The sequence below is a fragment of the Schistocerca cancellata genome, unplaced genomic scaffold (genome assembly GCF_023864275.1).
Source record: "Schistocerca cancellata isolate TAMUIC-IGC-003103 unplaced genomic scaffold, iqSchCanc2.1 HiC_scaffold_799, whole genome shotgun sequence".
Classification (NCBI taxonomy): domain Eukaryota; kingdom Metazoa; phylum Arthropoda; class Insecta; order Orthoptera; family Acrididae; genus Schistocerca; species Schistocerca cancellata.
In genome coordinates this window covers 1484127-1504371 of record NW_026046810.1, presented here as the reverse complement: position 1 = coordinate 1504371, position 20245 = coordinate 1484127, and the positions used below count along the sequence as shown (strand labels likewise).

The window sequence follows — 20245 nt, the reverse complement described above, 5'->3', positions numbered from 1 at the left end:
GGTGAGGGTGAGCCAGAGCTTACAATTTTGCGAACGTTGTTCGCGAAGCTACCGAAAGTGGTTGTCTGTCAAAACTAAGTCCACAGTGCCGCAGCACCGGGAGAAGCGGGAGATGTTCGATGCTACAGGGCGCGCATCCGACTCGCGGGTGAGCAGGAATACGAGAGAGCGGGCCCGGCGACGGCGGCCGGGTATGTTCGACGCACCACGCGGCTTCCTCCGCCCTGATTGGTCAGGACCGAGCAAACCGTGCGGGCGGCATGGAACTTTCCAGAGCGTTGCCTGCTAAGCGACGCCTGGGGCGGCGTTACCTCGTCAGCACACGAGAGAGGCGCGTGAACAAGGTGCCCTTCATTGGTGCTGACTTCCTGTTACTAAACCGTGGGACGAAAGAATTTACAGGCAGCTAACACTGCCGGCCGTGGCTTGACCGCAATGGAAAAATGACGTTACCGGTTGGAGGTTCATATAATAAAGTAAAATCCCTTATTGTCTGGCTCATCCTTTACACCCTTACTTACACTGTAATTCAGCTCAGGTTCGCCTTATGGTCCCCAGCTTTCACAAAGCGACACACAGTACCACATTTGGGTATGATATCGTATGGAAAACTGACACAAAGTAATCTATATGTTTGTTGCAGAAAGATTATAGTGAGGAGAATAAAGTAATCCTGTTCTGCTTCCGTTTCTGCATTGTGAGTGAGATATGATCTCCTAGTTGGACATTATCCGAGTTGTTAATTAGACTGGCACTGAAGCTAATTCCTGCCCGGCAATTTGTGCGTCTTTACGGTGATACACGATGACGTATATGACTATGTTGTGGGGGAACGGTGACGTAAAATATTCTCTGCGTCGGGGGAACATCGAAATCAGCACCGTCAGCCGAACCCACTCTGCCTCCGCATCGACAACCCACCACGTTCCTTACCTACACTGCGGCTAAGCTCAGTAATTTCTCATCTTCCTCAGTTTGCTTGCCGTGACAAACCGTTCCTCATTTGGGTATAGTGCCGGAGGAGAAGGCTGCAGAAGACAGACACACAGTTTGTCCAGGACACGTCGAAGTGAGCGGCGCGCACCGTGGCCAGCCCTGTTCCGTTCCCACAGCGTTACTCAGACACCAGCTTCCAGCTGAGCACTGCGCCATTCCTTTCTTACACTGAAATTCATCTCAGCTCTGTAATGGTGGCACACATAAAGGCATTTGGGTACAACACTGTGAGAAACAAACAAACAGGAACACTATCCAAACAGGCCTCGAAGGCCCAACGGCTCCGACCCGCCGCCGTGTCATCCTCAAGATGTTATACGTCACCGGATGCGGACACGAATCGGCATGTGGTCAGCACACTGCTCTCCAAGCTGAACCGTGATTTATTATCAAAGAATATTGTTAAGAATTTATTTTATTTACTAGCGATTCATCAAGAACATTAACACATTTAATCACACTATGTAAGCATGGAAGTAGTTGCCAGGGAGTAACTGATGAAATCATAACCAAATTCCTTTTAACAAATGCGAATTTTATTCACGTTAATAATGCCTAAAAGCATTTCTTAAAAGAAACAGATTTATAATTATAATCAGAAACCACCCTCTAAATATCAAAGTTACAATTTATTCACAGGCAGACAGAAACGAGTTTTGACTGTACGAGCTTTCGGGCACAGAACCGTGCCGCTCCCTTTTGACACGGCCGTAGTTACGACCGCTCACAACAGCCTCTGAAAGACTACACTGGCGCAAATCTGCTACACACCAGATTACCTTAAACTAAGAGTTTTAGCAATTTACACAAGCACACAAACTATGCATCCCCCGTGGGAGAGAAGGAAATGATACAAAACATTAACAATTAAAATATTAACCTTGCCACTGAAGGAGCAACTTACGGTGAAAGGGTGGCAACTTTATATAATAAAATGATCATTTAAATAAAAGCCCATGAAATGCAATCTTATATGAAATTCAAAAAGGTTCGCCAAACAATAGTTAAGATGCTCTACAGTACACAGACACCACCTCTCAAGATCGTAGGCAATAATATCAAAGTTTCCAAAGATCAAAACATATTTCAGGTATTAGGCTGTTACACTCCAAGCAATAAATTCGTTAACACACAAAATCCGACAAACATAACAGAGGCAGTTACTAGCGTATGGAAGATTGATAGGGAGATTACCGAACAACCCGAACCGCAGGTTGCTCTAACCGTCCCTACTGCGCAAGGGAAAAACAGACCACCCAATTTACAAACAATCACCTTCCCGCCGGTGGACGAACAGAGAAGCAAAGTGGGATGACCCCAAAGGAAAACTGCTGGTGACCTCACCAAGAAAACAAGTAGAATTTAACGAGAGTAAATCAAACAACATATCACCAATCACTTCTATTAAACTCGAGAAGACCTCGCTCAACACCCCCCAAATCGCTCTCCCGAACCGTCCGCTGCCAGCCTCTTCAGCGGACGCAGGAAGGCGCGCCGATCTCCCGTCTCACGGCGTCGCAGCTCGTACCGGCCAGATCGATGTCGTGGGTTGACTCCTGTTGCTCTCGTGTCGGCCGCAAAGCCACTACCCCTCGCTATACGGCGCGGCCCACTGGACTCACGTGGCGAGCTCACACGCGCCGACGCTCAAGACAGACAAGTCATCTCCTGTCAGTGCGCGACTGACCAACCGATCGATCCGACCGCCAACGACCGTTGCCTGAGCAAACTCGAGCAGACTGGCGGCCTAACGCGCAGACTCAGATGCAGGAACTCAGCCCCGACCGGGAGACCACTCGCCGAGTTCTCTTACTGGCGGAGTCGAAAGACTCATTTTGCCGGCTTTAATGGTTGATCCGAACTACAGACATACTAGCACTCCGAACGACAGACAGACACTAACTGGCTAACAAATGCGGACGAGAGACAGACTAGCAAGCTGGGGACGAGAGACTGACTGACTGGCGAGCTCATAGCGCCCCTTAAATGCACGTGGACAGGCAACCTTTCCCTTTTCCCACCAGAGGGAGACACAAAAGCTGCGACTACCACAGCGGCGGCACCGCCAGAAACGGAGGGCGACTGCTTCACACTACGCGTTGCGGCACGGTCTTCAAAACAGCAATTTTTACCACGGCTCACAAGCTGCTGCCTATTTGGTGACCAATGTCGCTGCTTCTCAATCGAGCAGCTCCTCAATTGTAATGCCCTGAGCGCACCCCGCTTGCCAGCAGAACTCGGCAGCCGGGATGGAGACCACGCACTTGCTAGCCCAGCACGACTATGTTTAACTGTCACCATCTGACGGGAACCGGTGATGTCTCTGCAGCAATGCCATTGGCACATTGTGACAAAGGCTGGCGTAAAATCACCGCATCTGTTGTAGAGGAAACATTGGAGTCCTGAGATTGAGCAAGACCGTTCTGCTTCCACCTCTACAGCAACAGTTACGTGCGACCTTCCAGCTGTACGATTCCCCATTCCTTTGTTAGGCTGTTATTCTCCTCAGTTCTTTACGTATTCAGTATCCTCGGAGTGACATACAAAAATAGCTTTGAGTATCCTGTTGTGTGCAATAATAGGCACCAAAATAACGTCTGAGGTGACCTTCACTCGTTCTAGAGCTACCCTCACTTCCATCAAAGTGACAGTCACTCCTCCAAAAGAGATCCCAATCCTCCAAAAGTGACCCTCACTCCTCTGAGACTGACCCTCAGTCCCCTGAATGTTTCCCCCACTCCTCCCACCAACCTTCATTTCTCCGGACCAGACCCAAACTGAACCCATTCTGTTTCCATTTGTAAAACATTTCTGAGATGTTATCCTCCATCTGGAGAATGTCCCACTTCTTACTTTGCCTGTTATTCACCTCACTCTCTCCTTACGTGTCTCAGAGCCCTTGCAGTGGCAATCTCTGAGTATTGCAGTACATGGAATAATAGTGTAAAATAACGTCTGATGTGACCATCACACCTCCCAAAGTTTCCCTCACTCCTCTGAAAGTGGCTCCCACTCCTTCAAAGTAACCACCAGAACTGCAAAAGTGACTCCTGTCTCCTCCCAAAGTGACCCTCATACTTCCCATAGCGACACTCACTTCTGCATAAGTTACCTTTATTCCGCTCAAAACGATCCCACTCCTCTCAGTGTGATTCTTGATCCTCCCAAACCGACTCTCACTCATTTAAACGTAAATCCATACTTTGCAAACCACGGTGAACTGCACAGAAGAGGGTACATCCGTCTGACCAGTTATTAGGAATTCCTCCATTTTCATTCATGTGGGGAAACACGTGAAGAGTGCCTGCAGTAATTAGCCTGGAGTCTTCTTTGTGATCTCTGTGAGAGAAATACGTATGGGGTCGTGATATATTCCTAGATTCATGACTCGAGGTTGGTACTGTAGACTTTCTAAATGTGTTGCTACGAGATTTTTAGCGTCTCCTCCAAAGCTGACCTGCTCGGAGAGTAATCCTTAGGTGCCCCAAAAGCATGCAAAATGGAAAAATTCTGGACAGATTTAACAAGTGTGGCATTCCAATGACGCTAACTCGCCTATCAGCTTACCCGTTATTTCGAGGCTACTGACAGGTTTCCAGATTTTAGCCACTGTTGTACTGAAATGGTGTGGCGATGTCCGCTAGTCAGAGAACCCAGTGGAGCCCCTCCTGGAGGCAGCCGGCCCCCCAGACCGCGCCCCCCAGCTGGCCTGGCCGCCCGCCCCCTCACCACCGGCAGCCCAGCCACACCTCCTGGCACCGGCTGCAGTCCTGGCTGCCCCGAGGACGTCGCCCCACCCCCTACTGGAAAAAAATGTCAGGAGAGAGAGAGAACCAGTGCAAAGATTCGTACCAGAGACACAACAAATATCAGAGACTTGTCAGTCCACTGTCTCACATTAAGTGAAGCCGCTCAGATCCGAAGAGAGAGCGGAAAAAGATTCTTATCATTGACCTGGTGCAGGGACTAGTTCCATCCATTTGGTTCACTCGACTGAAAAAAAAAACTGACTGAATGCCACACCTTTCTGCTGCTTTTACCATGACGCGAATGGGACACAATGTTCCAGCAAGGCAACACTACGCTACAGGCTCAACTCTCACAAACTATCCTAATTTTCATTAGCAACGGCATACAGGCCCCGTACTAGTTAATATGTTACAAGGAATTTCAATCTAAAATAATTTCTAGGTTTTGCAGTGAAGCAAAGTACCCTATTGTTGTGTAGACAATGTGCCTGCATGGCTGTCAGTCACACACTTTCAGTGAGATGTTTGAGAGGGGTCCACTTGTGCATGGAGCCTGATTTTGTAACATAATTAATGAAAAATGACCTGAGATTGCATTTTTGACACTGCTGAACCAAAGATGTTGCCTGAGCGGCAGAATCGATCGTAAGTAGGGGCACGTGGAGCGCAGTGGCAGTTGCAGTCGCACTCCGTCCTAGGGAGGGTGAGAGGCTTAAAGCTAGCGGCTACCTGTGAGAATTTAGTTGTTGGTCTGTGGACAAAGCATAATACACCATTTTTTTTAAAAAAATGAAGTGATGAATAATACTGAAGCTAAGAGGTAAACCAACTCGAACAAACTGATAACGTAATGCAACTGGTATATTTAGTTTTAAGTATGCAGCAACACAATTTGTGGATTTGGCAAATGGTTCAAATGGCTCTGAGCACTATGCAACTTAACTTCTGAGGTCATCAGTCGCCTAGAACTTAGAACTAATTAAACCTAACTAACCTAAGAACATCACACACATCCATGCCCGAGGCAGGATTCGAACCTGCGACCGTAGCGGCCACTCGGTTCCAGACTGTAGCGCCTAGAACCAATTTGTGGATTTCCCTGAACTTTTAAGTACTGACCCTTGAATGTAGGAACCAAGTATTTTTCCATCAGATTTAACGTACAGGATGATTAGGTACACCCAGTTTGTAAGATTTTTTGTGTTTTGTAATCGTGATATAGAGAACTTAAATTTCGGAATCGATTTTGTCAAATGATGTCAGATTTTATGGCATGTAATGGTCGAACTGTTTTTAAATTATGTCAGTAAGTGAGAACTGAAGAGCAGTTGACAAAGTTCACTGATTTCGAAGTTAATGTAAAAAGTGTCATATCAGATTTTGTGAATGAGAAATTTTATTTTGAATTCAAACTGCTTAGGTCGTCGATCCCTAAACTTACACACTACTTAATCTAACGTAAACTATGGGCAACACACACACACACACCTTCAAGGAGGACTCGAACCTCCAATGGGAGCAGCAGCGCAGACCGTGACAAGACGCTTGAGACTGGGCGGCTACCCCGCGCGGCAGGCTGACGGAGACCACCGACAGTTGAAGAGGGTCGTAGTGTGTAATAGGCAGTCGTCTGTCCAGACCGTCACACAGGAGTTCCAAACTGCATCAGGAGCCACTGCAAGTATTATGACAGTTAGGTGGCAGGTGCGAAAACTTAGATTTCATGGTCGAGCGGCTGCTCATAAGCCACAAATCAAGCCGGTAATTGCCAAACGACACCTCGCTTGCTGTAAGTAGCGTAAAAGTTGGACGATTGAACAGTGGAAAAACGTTGTGTGGAGTGACGGATCACGGCACACAATGTGGTGATCCGATGGCAGGGTGTGGGTATGGCGAATGACCGGTGAACGTCATCGGCCAACGTGTGTAGTGCAGACAGCAAAATTCGGAGGCGGCGGTGTTATGGTGTAGTCGTGTTTTTCATGGAGGGGGCTTGCAGATGGTTCAGATGGCTCTGAGCACTATGGGACTTAACATCTGAGGTCATGAGTCGCCTAGAACTTAGAACTACTTAAACCTAATTAACCTAAGGACATAACACACATCCATGCCCGAGGCAGGATTCGAACCTGCGACCTTAAGGGAGCCTGCACCCCTTGCTGTTTCTCGTGGCACTATCTCAGCACAGGCCTACATCGATGTTTTAAGCACCTTCTTGCTTCCCACTGTTCAAGAGCAATACGGGGATGGCAAAACGGTATTTCAACGCGATGAACAATAACGTCCTTGTAATGGACTCAGCTGCACAGAGTCCTGACCTGAATCCTGTAGAACACCTGTCGGGATGTTTTGTAACGCCGACTTTCTGTCAGGCCTCAGTGCAGCATTCCGTGAAGGATGGGCTGCCATTCCCCAAGAAACCCTCCAGCATTGACTGAATGCATGCCTGCGAGAGTGGAAGCTGTCATCAAGGCTAAGGGTGGGCCAACACCATACTGAATTCCAGCATTACCGATGGAGGGCTCCATCAATTTGTAAGTCATTTTCAGCCCGGTGTCCCGATACTTTTGATCACATGGTATGTCATATTTCTGCTACACTCGTCAAGATTAAACAAGTAAACAAGATATAAAATCGATCAGCACGAAGATCCATATCGATTAACACTTTGACCTTGGACCTTGCCTGTTACCGTTTAGTAGTGGAGAGACGAGACGAGACTGAAACGCAGTCGGGCCTTCAGTTGCAGGGGTCGCGGCTCGCTGCGGTAGCGAGACTGCTGCCCACACGGCCGCCCTACACTAAATGTTCATTTCTCCTCGGTTCCTGCAAAAACTGGCTCGACAACAGAGCGACAGAGTGTCTTCGTCGCCACCATGTGCTGGATGAGAGTCTACTGGAGTACAATCTTTGTTGTCAAGACTATTGAGTTAAACTGCGAGAAACGCTTTTTGTTGGAGGCGAAGGCAAGCTCTACTAAACAGAGTAGAATGCCAGACTGACCACTTGATTGGAGAATACGAAGCAGCCGTAAAGGGCGGTCTTGTGCACAACAAATTTGGAACCTGAAAATGATTTTACAACACAAACAGAACCTGACCATTTCCTCTGTCGACTTCAAAAAGCCGTACGACTATATCGACCGGAAAACTCTCTTCAAAATTCTAGCTGAATACAAAGTAGACATCAGAACACGGACTATCGCAGAGCAAACCTTGACCAACACGACCTCCAAAGCAGAGTTTTGTCGCCAACTAACAGAGCACTTTGAATTTCGCACAGGTGTCCGACAAGGCGATGGCCTCTCACTGAAGCAAAAGAAGCTATTGAAAAACTACACGATATCGCTACCAAAACTGGACTATAGATCTCTTACGAAAAGAAACAGTCTATGAGCACAAAGAAACTCTCATCTCTAAACACAAAGTACGGCACGATTTACAAAACGGCAAACTTCTAATACCTCGGTGAAATACTACAAATGAGCGGACATAACAGAGACTCAAACGAAGAAAGAAAAACTAAACTGGACAAGGCACACAAAGTAGTGTGGAATCATTACAACAAGAAGTCTGTCTCACAAAAAGCCAAATTACGCCACTACGACACGGTGGTGCTCCCCGAGGCACTGTATGCAGCGGAGACCACACTAACCCTAGGGCATACACGTATCAGACAACTCGAAAAAGTAGAACGCAAGATGCTTAGGAAAATACTTGGCGCAACCAACAACAATGGAATATGGATCAAGAAACCTACAGCGGAACTATACAAACATACGGACACAATCGCAGGTCATGGTGTGAAACAGATCTGAGGATGGTCATTACGGACTGAAACCGGCCATCGTCTAAAGAATTCATATTGTGATCAAAGACTGGAGTGAAAAAAATTTGAATCACAGAAAAGATTCGTAAACGGAGACTACAGAAAGCCATTACACAGACTGACCAAACAGATCTTTGACTGGCTAACCACTAGAAACAACAAATGGGTGGCAGAGCTGAAAAACGAGCTGAACCAACTCAACATCACACCAGACGAAATAATCGACAGAATAAGATTCAAAAACATCATTAAGAAAAGTAAACTACATGAGATAAACTATGATAAACGAACAGGCGTAAAATGGACCGAACAACGCAAGCAAGATCACAGCCGGAAGATGAAAGAAATATGGGCAACCAAAAAGGCAACCAAGATGAAGATGAAGACAAGAAGCCGACAAGAAGCAGGGACAGAGGACCGGAAACAGAAACACAGCGAGCGAATGAGGGAAGTTTGGGGCAGCAAGGAAGGCAGCGAAAGGAACTGGCCATCTAGTTTAGTCTAACTGCGCTCTTTAAGGGCAAAGCACCAATAATAATAATAGTATACACGATGGTCCATTTGTAGTGACCGGGCCAAATGTCTCACGAAATAAGCATCAAACAAAAAAACTACAAAGAACGAAACTCGTCTAGCTTGAAGGGGGAAATCAGATGGCGCTATGGTTTCCCGCTAGATGACGCTGCCATAGGTCAAACGGATATCAACTGCGTTTTTTTTAAATAGGAACCCCCATGTTTATTACATATTCGTGTAGTACGTAAAAGAATATGAATGTTGTAGTTGGACCACTTTTTTCACTTTGCGCTGTAATAGTCACAAACGTATAAGTACGTGGTATCACGTTACATTTCGCCACGACCTGCAACAAATGATGGTGCCCAAGTTTAGCTGTTGTAGCAGACAAATTGTGCGAGAATCGGGTATCTCTAAAATATCGGTGTTGAGAATGTTACATCAACATCGATTGCACCCCTATTTCTATGCATCAGGAATTGCAAGGCGACGACTTTGAACGTAGTGTACAGTTCTGCAACGGGGCACAAGAGAAATTACGGGACAATGACAAATTTTTTTCACGCGTTCTATTTAGCGACGAAGCATCATACACCAACAGTGGTAACGTAAACCGCTATAATATGCGCTATTGGGCAACGGAAAATACACGATGGCTACGGCAAGTGGAACATCAGTGACCTTAGCGGGTTAATGTATGGTGCGGCATTATGGGAGGAAGGATAATTGGCCCCCAGTTTGTCGATGGCTATCTAAATGGTGCAATGTATGCTGATTTCCTGCGTAATGTTCTATCGATGTTACTAGAGGATGTTTCACTGCATGACAGAATGGCGATGTACTTCCAGCATGATGGATGTCCGGCACATAGCTCGCGTGCGGCTGAAGCGGTATTGAATACCATATTTCATGACAGGTCGTCGAAGCACCATACCTTGGCCCGCACGTTCCCCGGATCTGACGACCCCGGATTTCTTTCCGTGGTGAAAGTTGAAGGATATTTGCTATCGTGATCCACCGACAACGCCTGACAACATGCGTCAGCGCATTTGCAATGCATCTGCGAACATTACGGAAAGCGAACTACTCGCTGTTGAGAGGAATGTCGTTACACGTATTGCCAAATGCATTGGGGTTGACGGACATTATTTTGAGCAGTTATTGCATTAATGTGATATTTACAGGTAATCAAGCTGTAACAGCATGCGTTCTCTGAGGTGATAAGTTCACAAAGGTACATGTACCACATTGGAACAACCGAAATAAAATGTTCATCGTATTTTATTTTAAAAAACCTACCTGTTACCAACTGCTCGTCTAAAATTGTGAGCCATATGTTTGTGGCTATTACAGCGCCATCTACCACAAAGCGAAAAAAGTGGTCCAACTAAAACTTTCATATTTCTTTACGTACTACATGAATATGTAATAAAACATGGAGATTCCTATTTAAAAAAGCCAGTTTACATCCGTTTGACCTATGGCAGCGCCATCTAGCGGGCTAACCAAAGCGCCATCTGATTTCCTCCTTCAAGGTAGACAAGTTTCGTTCTTTGTAGTTTTTTCGTTTGTGGCTTATTTCGTGAGATATTTGGCCCGGTCACGATCAATGGACCACCCTGTACACACACACACACACACACACACACACACACAAAGAAACTGGTACACCTGCCTAATGCAGAATTGCAGCAACACGACATGTGGCGTGGGCTCGACTAATGTCTGTAGCAGTGCTGGAGGGAACTGACGCCATGAATCCTGCAGGGCTGTCCGTAAACCTGTAAGAATACGAGGGCGTGTAGATTCCTTCTGAACAGCACATAGCAAGACATCCCAGATATCGTGAATAGCGTTCACGTCTGGGGAGTTTGCTGGACAGCGGAAGAGCGTTCCTGGAGCCACTGCGTTGCAGAGTGTCGCACTGTTCTGCTGGAATTGCCCAGGTCCGTCGGAACGCACAGACGCAAGTGAGCAGACAGGATGCTTACACACGCATCGCCTGTCAGAGTCGTCACACCTTTACGGAGCCTCCACCAGCTTGAAGAGTTGCCTGCTGGCGTATAGCGCCCATGTATTCATAAGGTTAGGTTTGTTTACAAATTCTTGTGCAGGCTATTTTTAGTAGAAAAAGTTGTGTTCGACCCCTTTAGAAGACGGCCTATTTTATATGAAGCTTTACCAGTGAATGGAATAGGTACTATGGCAGATGGACTAACTTCCGGCATGGCACCTGACGTGGGACTTGTCGTAGTTCTATTGTTATTTACTTCCTTGCTATGGAGCTGTCTCACCATTCCAGGCTCGTAAGCGTTACTTTGGGCTGTTGTTTCAAGGGTCACCAGTTGGCCACTATCCGGAGATTACAAGATTACATGTGGCAATTGCCCGAAATTTTACATCGGCCAGACAGGAAGAGCCTTGCCAACAAGGCACGAGGAACACATCCCTACTGAGGTCGGAGGCGGCACGCGTGGTTCGACGTTCGCTGGACGCTTAGCGGAAACGGCTCTCACACCCAACCCTGCGGACTATACTCAGCTCTTGCACTGCCAAGTGAAGGGTGCGCGGTCGGATATTGTGGAAGAAATGCAAATTTTTAAACACCGACTATATGACAAACGTAACCTTTTTAACGACCAGCTGCAGCTGCGAAACAAAAACTTTTTTGAAGGTTTCCGCCATAATTTTAGGGAGTAATTATTATACCCTTGCCAACATGTTTCTAGCACTCCCGTTTTCTGAATAGCTGGGATTATCTGGCATTTCAAAGACTTATTTATCCTGCTGCGGTCAAGTTCGATGGTTAGCACGAATGTGCTAGGTTGGCTTAAAACAGTAAACGCATTGCTCCCTTCACTTTTGACGTCCAACAAATTGTCACAAATGTTAAGACAGCCGATGTACGTTTGTTCCTTGCTGGATAACGTATGCGTCAGTTTCGTTAGCCGCACCTGGTTGTTTACAACATTTTAAGTTTAGGAGTACATGTTGGTACCAGCGTTAACAAGCACGCGTCACACACCATCGCGCATGCGCTCTCGAGGCTGTAGCCAGTTCCGGTACAACATCCGTTGCTGCCGTAATGCGGCCGAGGCTGTTTCCCACATACGTTATTGCAATATGACGATGTGTTATTATATTATAGCTTTTAGTTTTTGACTTTGTCCATTATGGACAAATCGTAGTTTCTTTTATTGTGAATAAGGTTGGGTTATCCCAACTGACACCTGCGTAAATCTAGGTAAACATTGCAACTGAGGCTGTTCTTAATTTAAAATTAATATTTATACAGTTGCTGACAGAGCCGCGAAATGCCGAAAATATTAAAAGTATGTGAAAGCGCAGTAATTTGTTTTACAGTTAAGTCTTTTTATCTGTAATCGTTTAGGCTGGTCGCTCTACAAAGGCTCTCCAGACGGAGGGTGCTCTTATCGCTGGAGGCTCCAGATAGCGAGAGTACGTCGGCGCCAAACAGCTGTTGACACGACGCTGCGTTGTCGAGTCGCGGTGAAATTGCAGCCCAGCTACAGAACTGCCGGGCCGCTGTCTGATTTTCGGTCTGAAAAGGGACGCTCCCCCCCCCCCCCCCCCCCCTCGCGCCACCAGCCGTCACTGGAGCTGGAGCGGCGACCGAGTCCTGCACGCACAAGGCCGCACCGAAAGTCGCGACAGACAAGTCCTCCAGACTCCTGTCCCAACAGAGTAACAAGAGCGGCACGTCGCCTTGTTGTGATGTCATTAGCGTCTATAAGCACACGACATTTTCCTGCCTTGACGGTACACTATTGCTGCTTACTTTGACTACGATTTTCGGGTAAGTGACGTCATTGAGGCTGTCGTCGGCAGTGGTGCTAATGCTTCGGCTGGTCGGTGTGAACCACGCCCTGGGAGGTCACGGCGAGTCCAGAAATAAGGAGGCGAATATTTGCAGCAAGTAAGGGAGTGAGCGCCACTGCCCCTCGTTTCACTCGCGCCGCTTTAGTCTTCCGTTTTTTAATCAGGCTGATCACAAAATCTTTAAGAATTAATTCCTCAGAAAGAGCGGTCTTATATCTAAGTGAGATCGAATATTGCAAAACGTACTGCAATTACACTAATGGGAAAAAGTTCCACTGTGTGTTGCAAATGTGAACCTACTCCTTTAGACTCCACAAATCACATTCATAACCACTACACCACAGTGAACACATGCAATTTTCAGCAACAATGATGTGTGTGTGTGTATAAAGCTGACTAGCTTCTCACATGTACACACTAGACTCTCGCTAATCTGGCCATTCCTGGCACCAATGGGTGCCGGATTAGAAAGAGTGTCGGATTATTGAGTGTCTGAAATCTATTTTATTTACTTATTATGTTCTGTATTTATTTTGGGAATATAGGGGATATAGTGTACTGTACTTTATTATACCGAAGGATACAATTTGAAAACTTAGTCCTTGGCTATATACAGTACGTAATCATACAGCAGTATCACTCACTGTGAAACATGTCCCTAATTTTTAACTGTCGCAATGACGATACGCGACGGTGGCATGCTTCATCACGCAACCGCTTCTCAAGCTACATCGGTACTGCGTGTGTCTGGTTGTTGCGTAATGTACTCCAGGAAGACCTCGGAAGCAGTGTGACAAATCTTCATGCTCTCTCCCCCTGTGTCCTCTTCTTCATTATTTTCACCATTACTCTCTTTCACACCTTTGATTATTTCTTCATCTGTCAAAGTTCGGTCCGTGTCCCAGGTTTCCTCATTCGGCCACTTAGTAACATCTCCACCAATTTCTTCTCCTCCTCGAGGGTTGTGGAACATGCCAGCGCACAAGGTAATTGATAATTCCGAATTCACTGGCTCATCGCTGTCACTCGCTACTGGATCCAACTCGCCATCAGTGGATGGCCACAGTTTTCTCCAGCTGTTTATTGTGGTAGCGCTCTCCGCTTTATCCCACGCTTCTGCTGCTTGCAAAACATCATCTCGTATGTTAATCGCTTTCCACGCCTTCAGCATAGTCTCGATAAAGTCTTCTTCACTTTCGTTGAGCGAGGAGACGAGAAGTGAAAGTCGATAATGACGTTTAATTGATTCTAAAATTCCCTGGTCCGTGGGCTGGATTAGGGCTGTCACATTGGGTGGGACAAACAGTGCTTGTGTACCGTCGGACTTCAGAGAAACATCTGAAGGATGACTGGGAGCACTGTCAGATATATAAGGACAGCTTTCAGTGGAAGCTTTTTCTTCTTCGGCTCTTTTCTCACCGCTGGTACAAACGTTCCATGGAACCACCGAGAGAATGTTTGTCTGCCCATCCACGCTTCCTTCTGAGCGCAATATTGCACTGGTAGAGTGCAGGTATTTATGTCAGTGTGTTGTAAACAACGTGGATGTTGGGATTTTCCAGTCACCACAAGCGGTACTTTATGACTCCCACATGCATTACAACACGCCGTTAATGTTACACGCTGTCTCTGTTGCTTCTAGTTCTTGTCAGCTAATGTTTTTGAAGCGAGCATCTTGTAAGAGAGTCCTGTTTCATCAGCATTATACAAGGCATCAGCAGTTAAATCTTCTTCCTCTAATATCTTCCGTATCTTGCTTACAAACTCATCAGCTGAGTGACTTTCTCCGGGGACTGTCAGCTGCAGAATGCCATGTCGTTTCTTCCAGTTTGACAACCAACCTTCGCTCGTTGCAAACAAGTTACTACCGCCAAGTTGTGTGATAAATGCAGCTGCTTTTTCCTTTATAATCGGGCCACTGACTGGAATTCCTTTACTGCGTTGTTGTATGAACCATCCATAAACAGCTACGTCCAGTTCTTCATTCTCACTCTTTCGCATAACCTTCCGTTTTTCCAGCTCACCATCCATTTGTCTTGATTACTGTCGAGTAACATCTTCTTTCTTTTTGATAGTTGCTCGTCCAACATTGAACTCAGCAGCAATGACTTTCTGCGAAGAACTTCGATTTAGCTTATCTAAAATGTCGAGTTTCTACTTGAGGTCGTGCGTAACGTGTTTCCTTTCTAGAAGACATGATTCCGAACTGTAAAAAAAGCTACAATTTCAAATACGAGGTGCATTCAAGTTCTAAGGCCTCCTATTTTTTTTCTAATTAACTACTCACCCGAAATCGATGAAACTGGCGTTACTTCTCGACGTAATCGCCCTGCAGACGTACACATTTTTCACAACGCTGACGCCATGACTCCATGGCAGCGGCGAAGGCTTCTTTAGGAGTCTATTTTGACCACTGAAAATCGCTGAGGCAATAGCAGCACGGCTGGTGAATGTGCGGCCATGGAGAGTGTCTTTCATTGTTGGAAAAAGCCAAAAGTCACTAGGAGTCACGTCAGGTGAGTAGGGAGCACGAGGAATCACTTCAAAGTTGTTATCACGAAGAAATTGTTGCGTAACCTTAGCTCGATGTGCGGGTGCGTTGTCTTGGTGAAACATCACACGCGCAGCCCTTCCCGGACGTTTTTGTTGCAGTGCAGGAAAGAATTTGTTCTTTAAAACATTTTCGTAGGATGCACCTGTTACCGTAGTGCCCTTTGGAACGCAATGGGTAAGGATTACGCCTTCGCTGTCCCAGAACATGGACACCATCATTTTTTCAGCACTGGCGGTTACCCGAAATTTTTTTGGTGGCGGTGAATCTGTGTGCTTCCATTGGCTGACTGGCGCTTTGTTTCTGGATTGAAAAATGGCATCCACGTCTCATCCATTGTCACAACCGACGAAAAGAAAGTCCCATTCGTGCTGTCATTGCGCGTCAACATTGCTTGGCAACATGCCACACGGGCAGCCGTGTGGTCGTCCGTCAGCATTCGTGGCACCCACCTGGATGATACTTTTCGCATTTTTAGGTCGTCATGCAGGATTGTGTGCACAGAACCCACAGAAATGCCAACTCTGGAGGCGATCTGTGCAACAGTCATTCGGCGATCCCCCAAAACAATTCTTTCCACTTTCTCGATCATGTCATCAGACCGGCTTGTGCGAGCCTGAGGTTGTTTCAGTTTGTTGTCATACTATGTTCTGCCTTCATTAAACTGTTGCACCCACGAACGCACTTCTGAGACATCCATAACTCCATCACAACATGTCTCCTTCAACTGTCGATGAATTTCAGTTGGTTTCACACCACGCAAATTCAGAAAACGAATGGTTGAACGCTGTTCAAGTAAGGAAAACGTCGCCATTTTAAGTATTTAAAACAGTTCTCATTCTCGCCGCTGGCAGTAAAATTCCATCTGCCGTACAGTGCTGCCATCTCTGGGACGTATTGACAATGAACGCGGCCTCATTTTAAAACAATGCCCATGTTTATATCTCTTTCCAGTCTGGAGAAAAAAAAAATCGGAGGCCTTAGAACTTGAATGCACCTCGTACAGTATATAAAACATTATTCAATTAAGCATTGTTGCACACGATAATTCATTGCGCACGTGTTTCTGGATGCGTGCCGGATTACTGAGAGGCCGGACTACTGAGGGCCGAGGGCCGGATTAACAATAGTCTAGTATATATATATATATATATATATATATATATATATATATATATATATATATATATATATATATATATACACAGGGTGGTCCATTGATCGTGACTATGAATGGACCACCCTAAGCTACTCAATCAAAAATTTTTAAAAACAGGAGAAGTTTCAGCTAAGCTGTCAATAACTTGATCGTGAAAGCTTCTGGTCCCGCCATCCCTGATTAGATCCGATTTTCTGTTTGAGATAATCGCCCTAGTAAAGACCAAAACCTCGTCTTAACGCGTTTTGGCACACAGAAAATCGTCTCTCACAGGTCACTAAGGATTACACATTAAGCAACGCATAAGTTGGAGAACGTACTGAGTGCATGACACATTGTGACAGAAGTTTACTTGCGCACCGTATGCGACTTTGGCAGTCGTCTGAACCACTTCGGGAAATACAAATGGCGTCCTTTGCACATTGATCTGACATGTTCGTTATGTCCGATGCCTTCTTCCTCACTCTGAGAATATGAGCCATTCACGCCTTGTTGCCTGGTTGGAACGTCTTCATCCCAAATATTTTTGGACAGCTCATTAAAATATTTTGAGTACAATTCTCATCGTTTTGACAGAAACTATCGATCGATATTTGCATCTGGTCCGAGAGACTTTAATGCGTCCCTAGGAATCCCATTTCTGTTAATTTTTGGGTCCAAACAAGCGATATGCTTCATTAAATGCTCGTTGCGACTGAATTTTGCATCTATTTTAACTAAAGCTGCGTTAATAGTGGCTTTGTAGACGGAAATAGAATAGACTCTCTTTGGGTCCGCAGACAGAAGTGCCGCTTCGTCTTGCCACAAGTCACAGAGTTTCTTCGGTTTTTTGGATATTCTTCTTAATGTCAGCGCGGGCCGAATGTCCGTAACAGTTGTTCCGGCTTGCATTAATCCTTGAACTTGGGATATAAACAAAGTTGCCGCTCTGAAAACGTTGTCAAAATTATCTAACTGCTTTCGCGAAACGTATTTCCAAACTTTTGACAAGTCCCCAAGGCCTAAGGTACTCTGATGCAAGACATTGGGGATATTGACTTACCAGGGTTGACAGGTCACACATCTTTCTTGAATGCGAAGGTTGTTTGCATAGTTCCGAACTGCAAACAGGAATCCATCAATACCTTCGCTTGAAACGAAACCTTTGGCTCGAACTCCATGCTCGAAGATATGTCACTTGAATTTTTCTCAATTATAGTGCTCGAGGCTCTGTCTAGCCCATTACCACGTTTTTCCGATGTGATATAATCATCGCAAATTGTCTTGACCAGCTGTTATTACCGATATTTTGTCCACCCATAAGGATGTGTGCTTAAATGATCCGTGAATAAATACACTGGCAGACTCCAAGAGCCCAAACGAATTCCATGCTTTTACGACGCGCCTGCTAGCACTAAATTTAAAACATGAGCGTAACAACGCGTGAATATCAATTTTTTTTTACTTCTTCCTTCTGTGTCGCTTGAAGACCAGTATACTTGCTGCATACTTCCTGAACCATCAAAAGATAAGCCAATAAGACGTTTCAAATTTAAGCCTAACTGGGCAAATTCATGAGTTACAAGACCTCGATAACCTTCTCCTGTCGATTTCCGTAAAGGAAACGTACTGCTTGCCCGCTCTTGTGGGGTTTTATTCTTAAAACAGCGTACGCAGATTACAGTCTGATCAACCACGCAGCCTTGTCAAGGATCCGGATTGAAGCTTGTAAGACGTATGCTTTGCCGGCGATGGGCGAGGCATGAGAGAATCTCTGACCAGAGAGTAGTTTGTAGTTAGTTGCTGCTTGTGGCTAGTCTGCGCTTGTCTGCGCGAGTCGACAGTAGCCGTCAGTCCATGCTAGTAAGCAGTAGTCGACAGTAGCCGTCAGTCCGTGCTAGTAAGCAGTAGTCGACAGTAGCCGTCAGTCCGTGCTAGTAAGCAGTAGTCGACAGTAGCCGTCAGTCCGTGCTAGTAAGCAGTAGTCGACAGTAGCCGTCAGTCCGTGCTAGTAAGCAGTAAGCAGCAGTCGACAGTAGCCGTCAGTCCGTGCTAGTAAGCAGTAGTCGACAGTAGCCGTCAGTCCGTGCTAGTAAGCAGTAGTCGGCAGTAGCCGTCAGTCCGTGCTAGTAAGCAGTAGTCGACAGTAGCCGTCAGTCCGTGCTAGTAAGTAGTAGTCGACAGTAGCCGTCAGTCCGTGCTAGTAAGCAGTAGTCGACAGTAGCCGTCAGTCCGTGCTAGTAAGCAGTAGTCGGCAGTAGCCGTCAGTCCGTGCTAGTAAGCAGTAGTCGACAGTAGCCGTCAGTCCGTGCTAGTAAGCAGTAGTCGACAGTAGCCGTCAGTCCGTGCTACTAAGCAGTAGTCGACAGTAACCGTCAGTCCGTGCTAGTAAGCAGTAGTCGGCAGTAGCCGTCAGTCCGTGCTAGTAAGCAGTAGTCGACAGTAGCCGTCAGTCCGTGCTAGTAAGCAGTAGTCGACAGTAGCCGTCAGTCCGTGCTAGTAAGCAGTAGTCGACAGTAGCCGTCAGTCCGTGCTAGTAAGCAGTAGTCGACAGTAGCCGTCAGTCCGTGCTAGTAAGCAGTAGTCGGCAGTAGCCGTCAGTCCGTGCTAGTAAGCAGTAGTCGACAGTAGCCGTCAGTCCGTGCTAGTAAGCAGTAGTCGACAGTAGCCGTCAGTCCGTGCTAGTAAGCAGTAGTCGACAGTAGCCGTCAGTCCGTGCTAGTAAGCAGTAGTCGGCAGTAGCCGTCAGTCCGTGCTAGTAAGCAGTAGTCGACAATAGCCGTCAGTCCGTGCTAGTAAGCAGTAGTCGGCAGTAGCCGTCAGTCCGTGCTAGTAAGCAGTAGTCGGCAGTAGCCGTCAGTCCGTGCTAGTAAGCAGTAGTCGACAGTAGCCGTCAGTCCGTGCTAGTAAGCAGTAGTCGACAGTAGCCGTCAGTCCGTGCTAGTAAGCAGTAGTCGACAGTAGCCGTCAGTCCGTGCTAGTAAGCAGTAGTCGACAGTAGCCGTCAGTCCGTGCTAGTAAGCAGTAGTCGGCAGTCGCCGTCAGTCCGTGCTAGTAAGCAGTAGTCGGCAGTAGCCGTCAGTCCGTGCTAGTAAGCAGTAGTCGACAGTAGCCGTCAGTCCATGCTAGTAAGCAGTAGTCGGCAGTAGCCGTCAGTCCGTGCTAGTAAGCAGTAGTCGACAGTAGCCGTCAGTCCGTGCTAGTAAGCAGTAGTCGACAGTAGCCGTCAGTCCGTGCTAGTAAGCAGTAGTCGACAGTAGCCGTCAGTCCGTGCTAGTAAGCAGTAGTCGGCAGTAGCCGTCAGTCCGTGCTAGTAAGCAGTAGTCGGCAGTAGCCGTCAGTCCGTGCTAGTAAGCAGTAGTCGACAGTAGCCGTCAGTCCGTGCTAGTAAGCAGTAGTCGACAGTAGCCGTCAGTCCGTGCTAGTAAGCAGTAGTCGACAGTAGCCGTCAGTCCGTGCTAGTAAGCAGTAGTCGGCAGTAGTCGGCGCGTGCCTGCGCGTGTCGGCAGTCTGCTCTGGTCAGGACTCTGGAGGATGAGTGTTGTTGTAGAAGGGAAAGAAGCAGCCTTGCGCATATTTAATAATGTATGTTAATTGTAATTTAATTTGTTCCAAAAAATGCCCCAA

General features: G+C 46.6%; 1 protein-coding gene across 1 annotated transcript in view; it reads left to right on the top strand.

Moving 5' to 3' along the window:
* Positions 1 to 4618: 4618 nt before the first annotated feature.
* LOC126143449 (proline-rich proteoglycan 2-like) overlaps positions 4619 to 20245 on the top strand; it is a 40551-nt gene continuing 24924 nt past the window's right edge. Inside the window, exon 1 of the mRNA XM_049915377.1 lies at positions 4619 to 4811. Within this exon, the coding sequence (XP_049771334.1) occupies positions 4619 to 4811 (193 nt within the window). The remainder of the gene's footprint in view (positions 4812 to 20245) is intronic.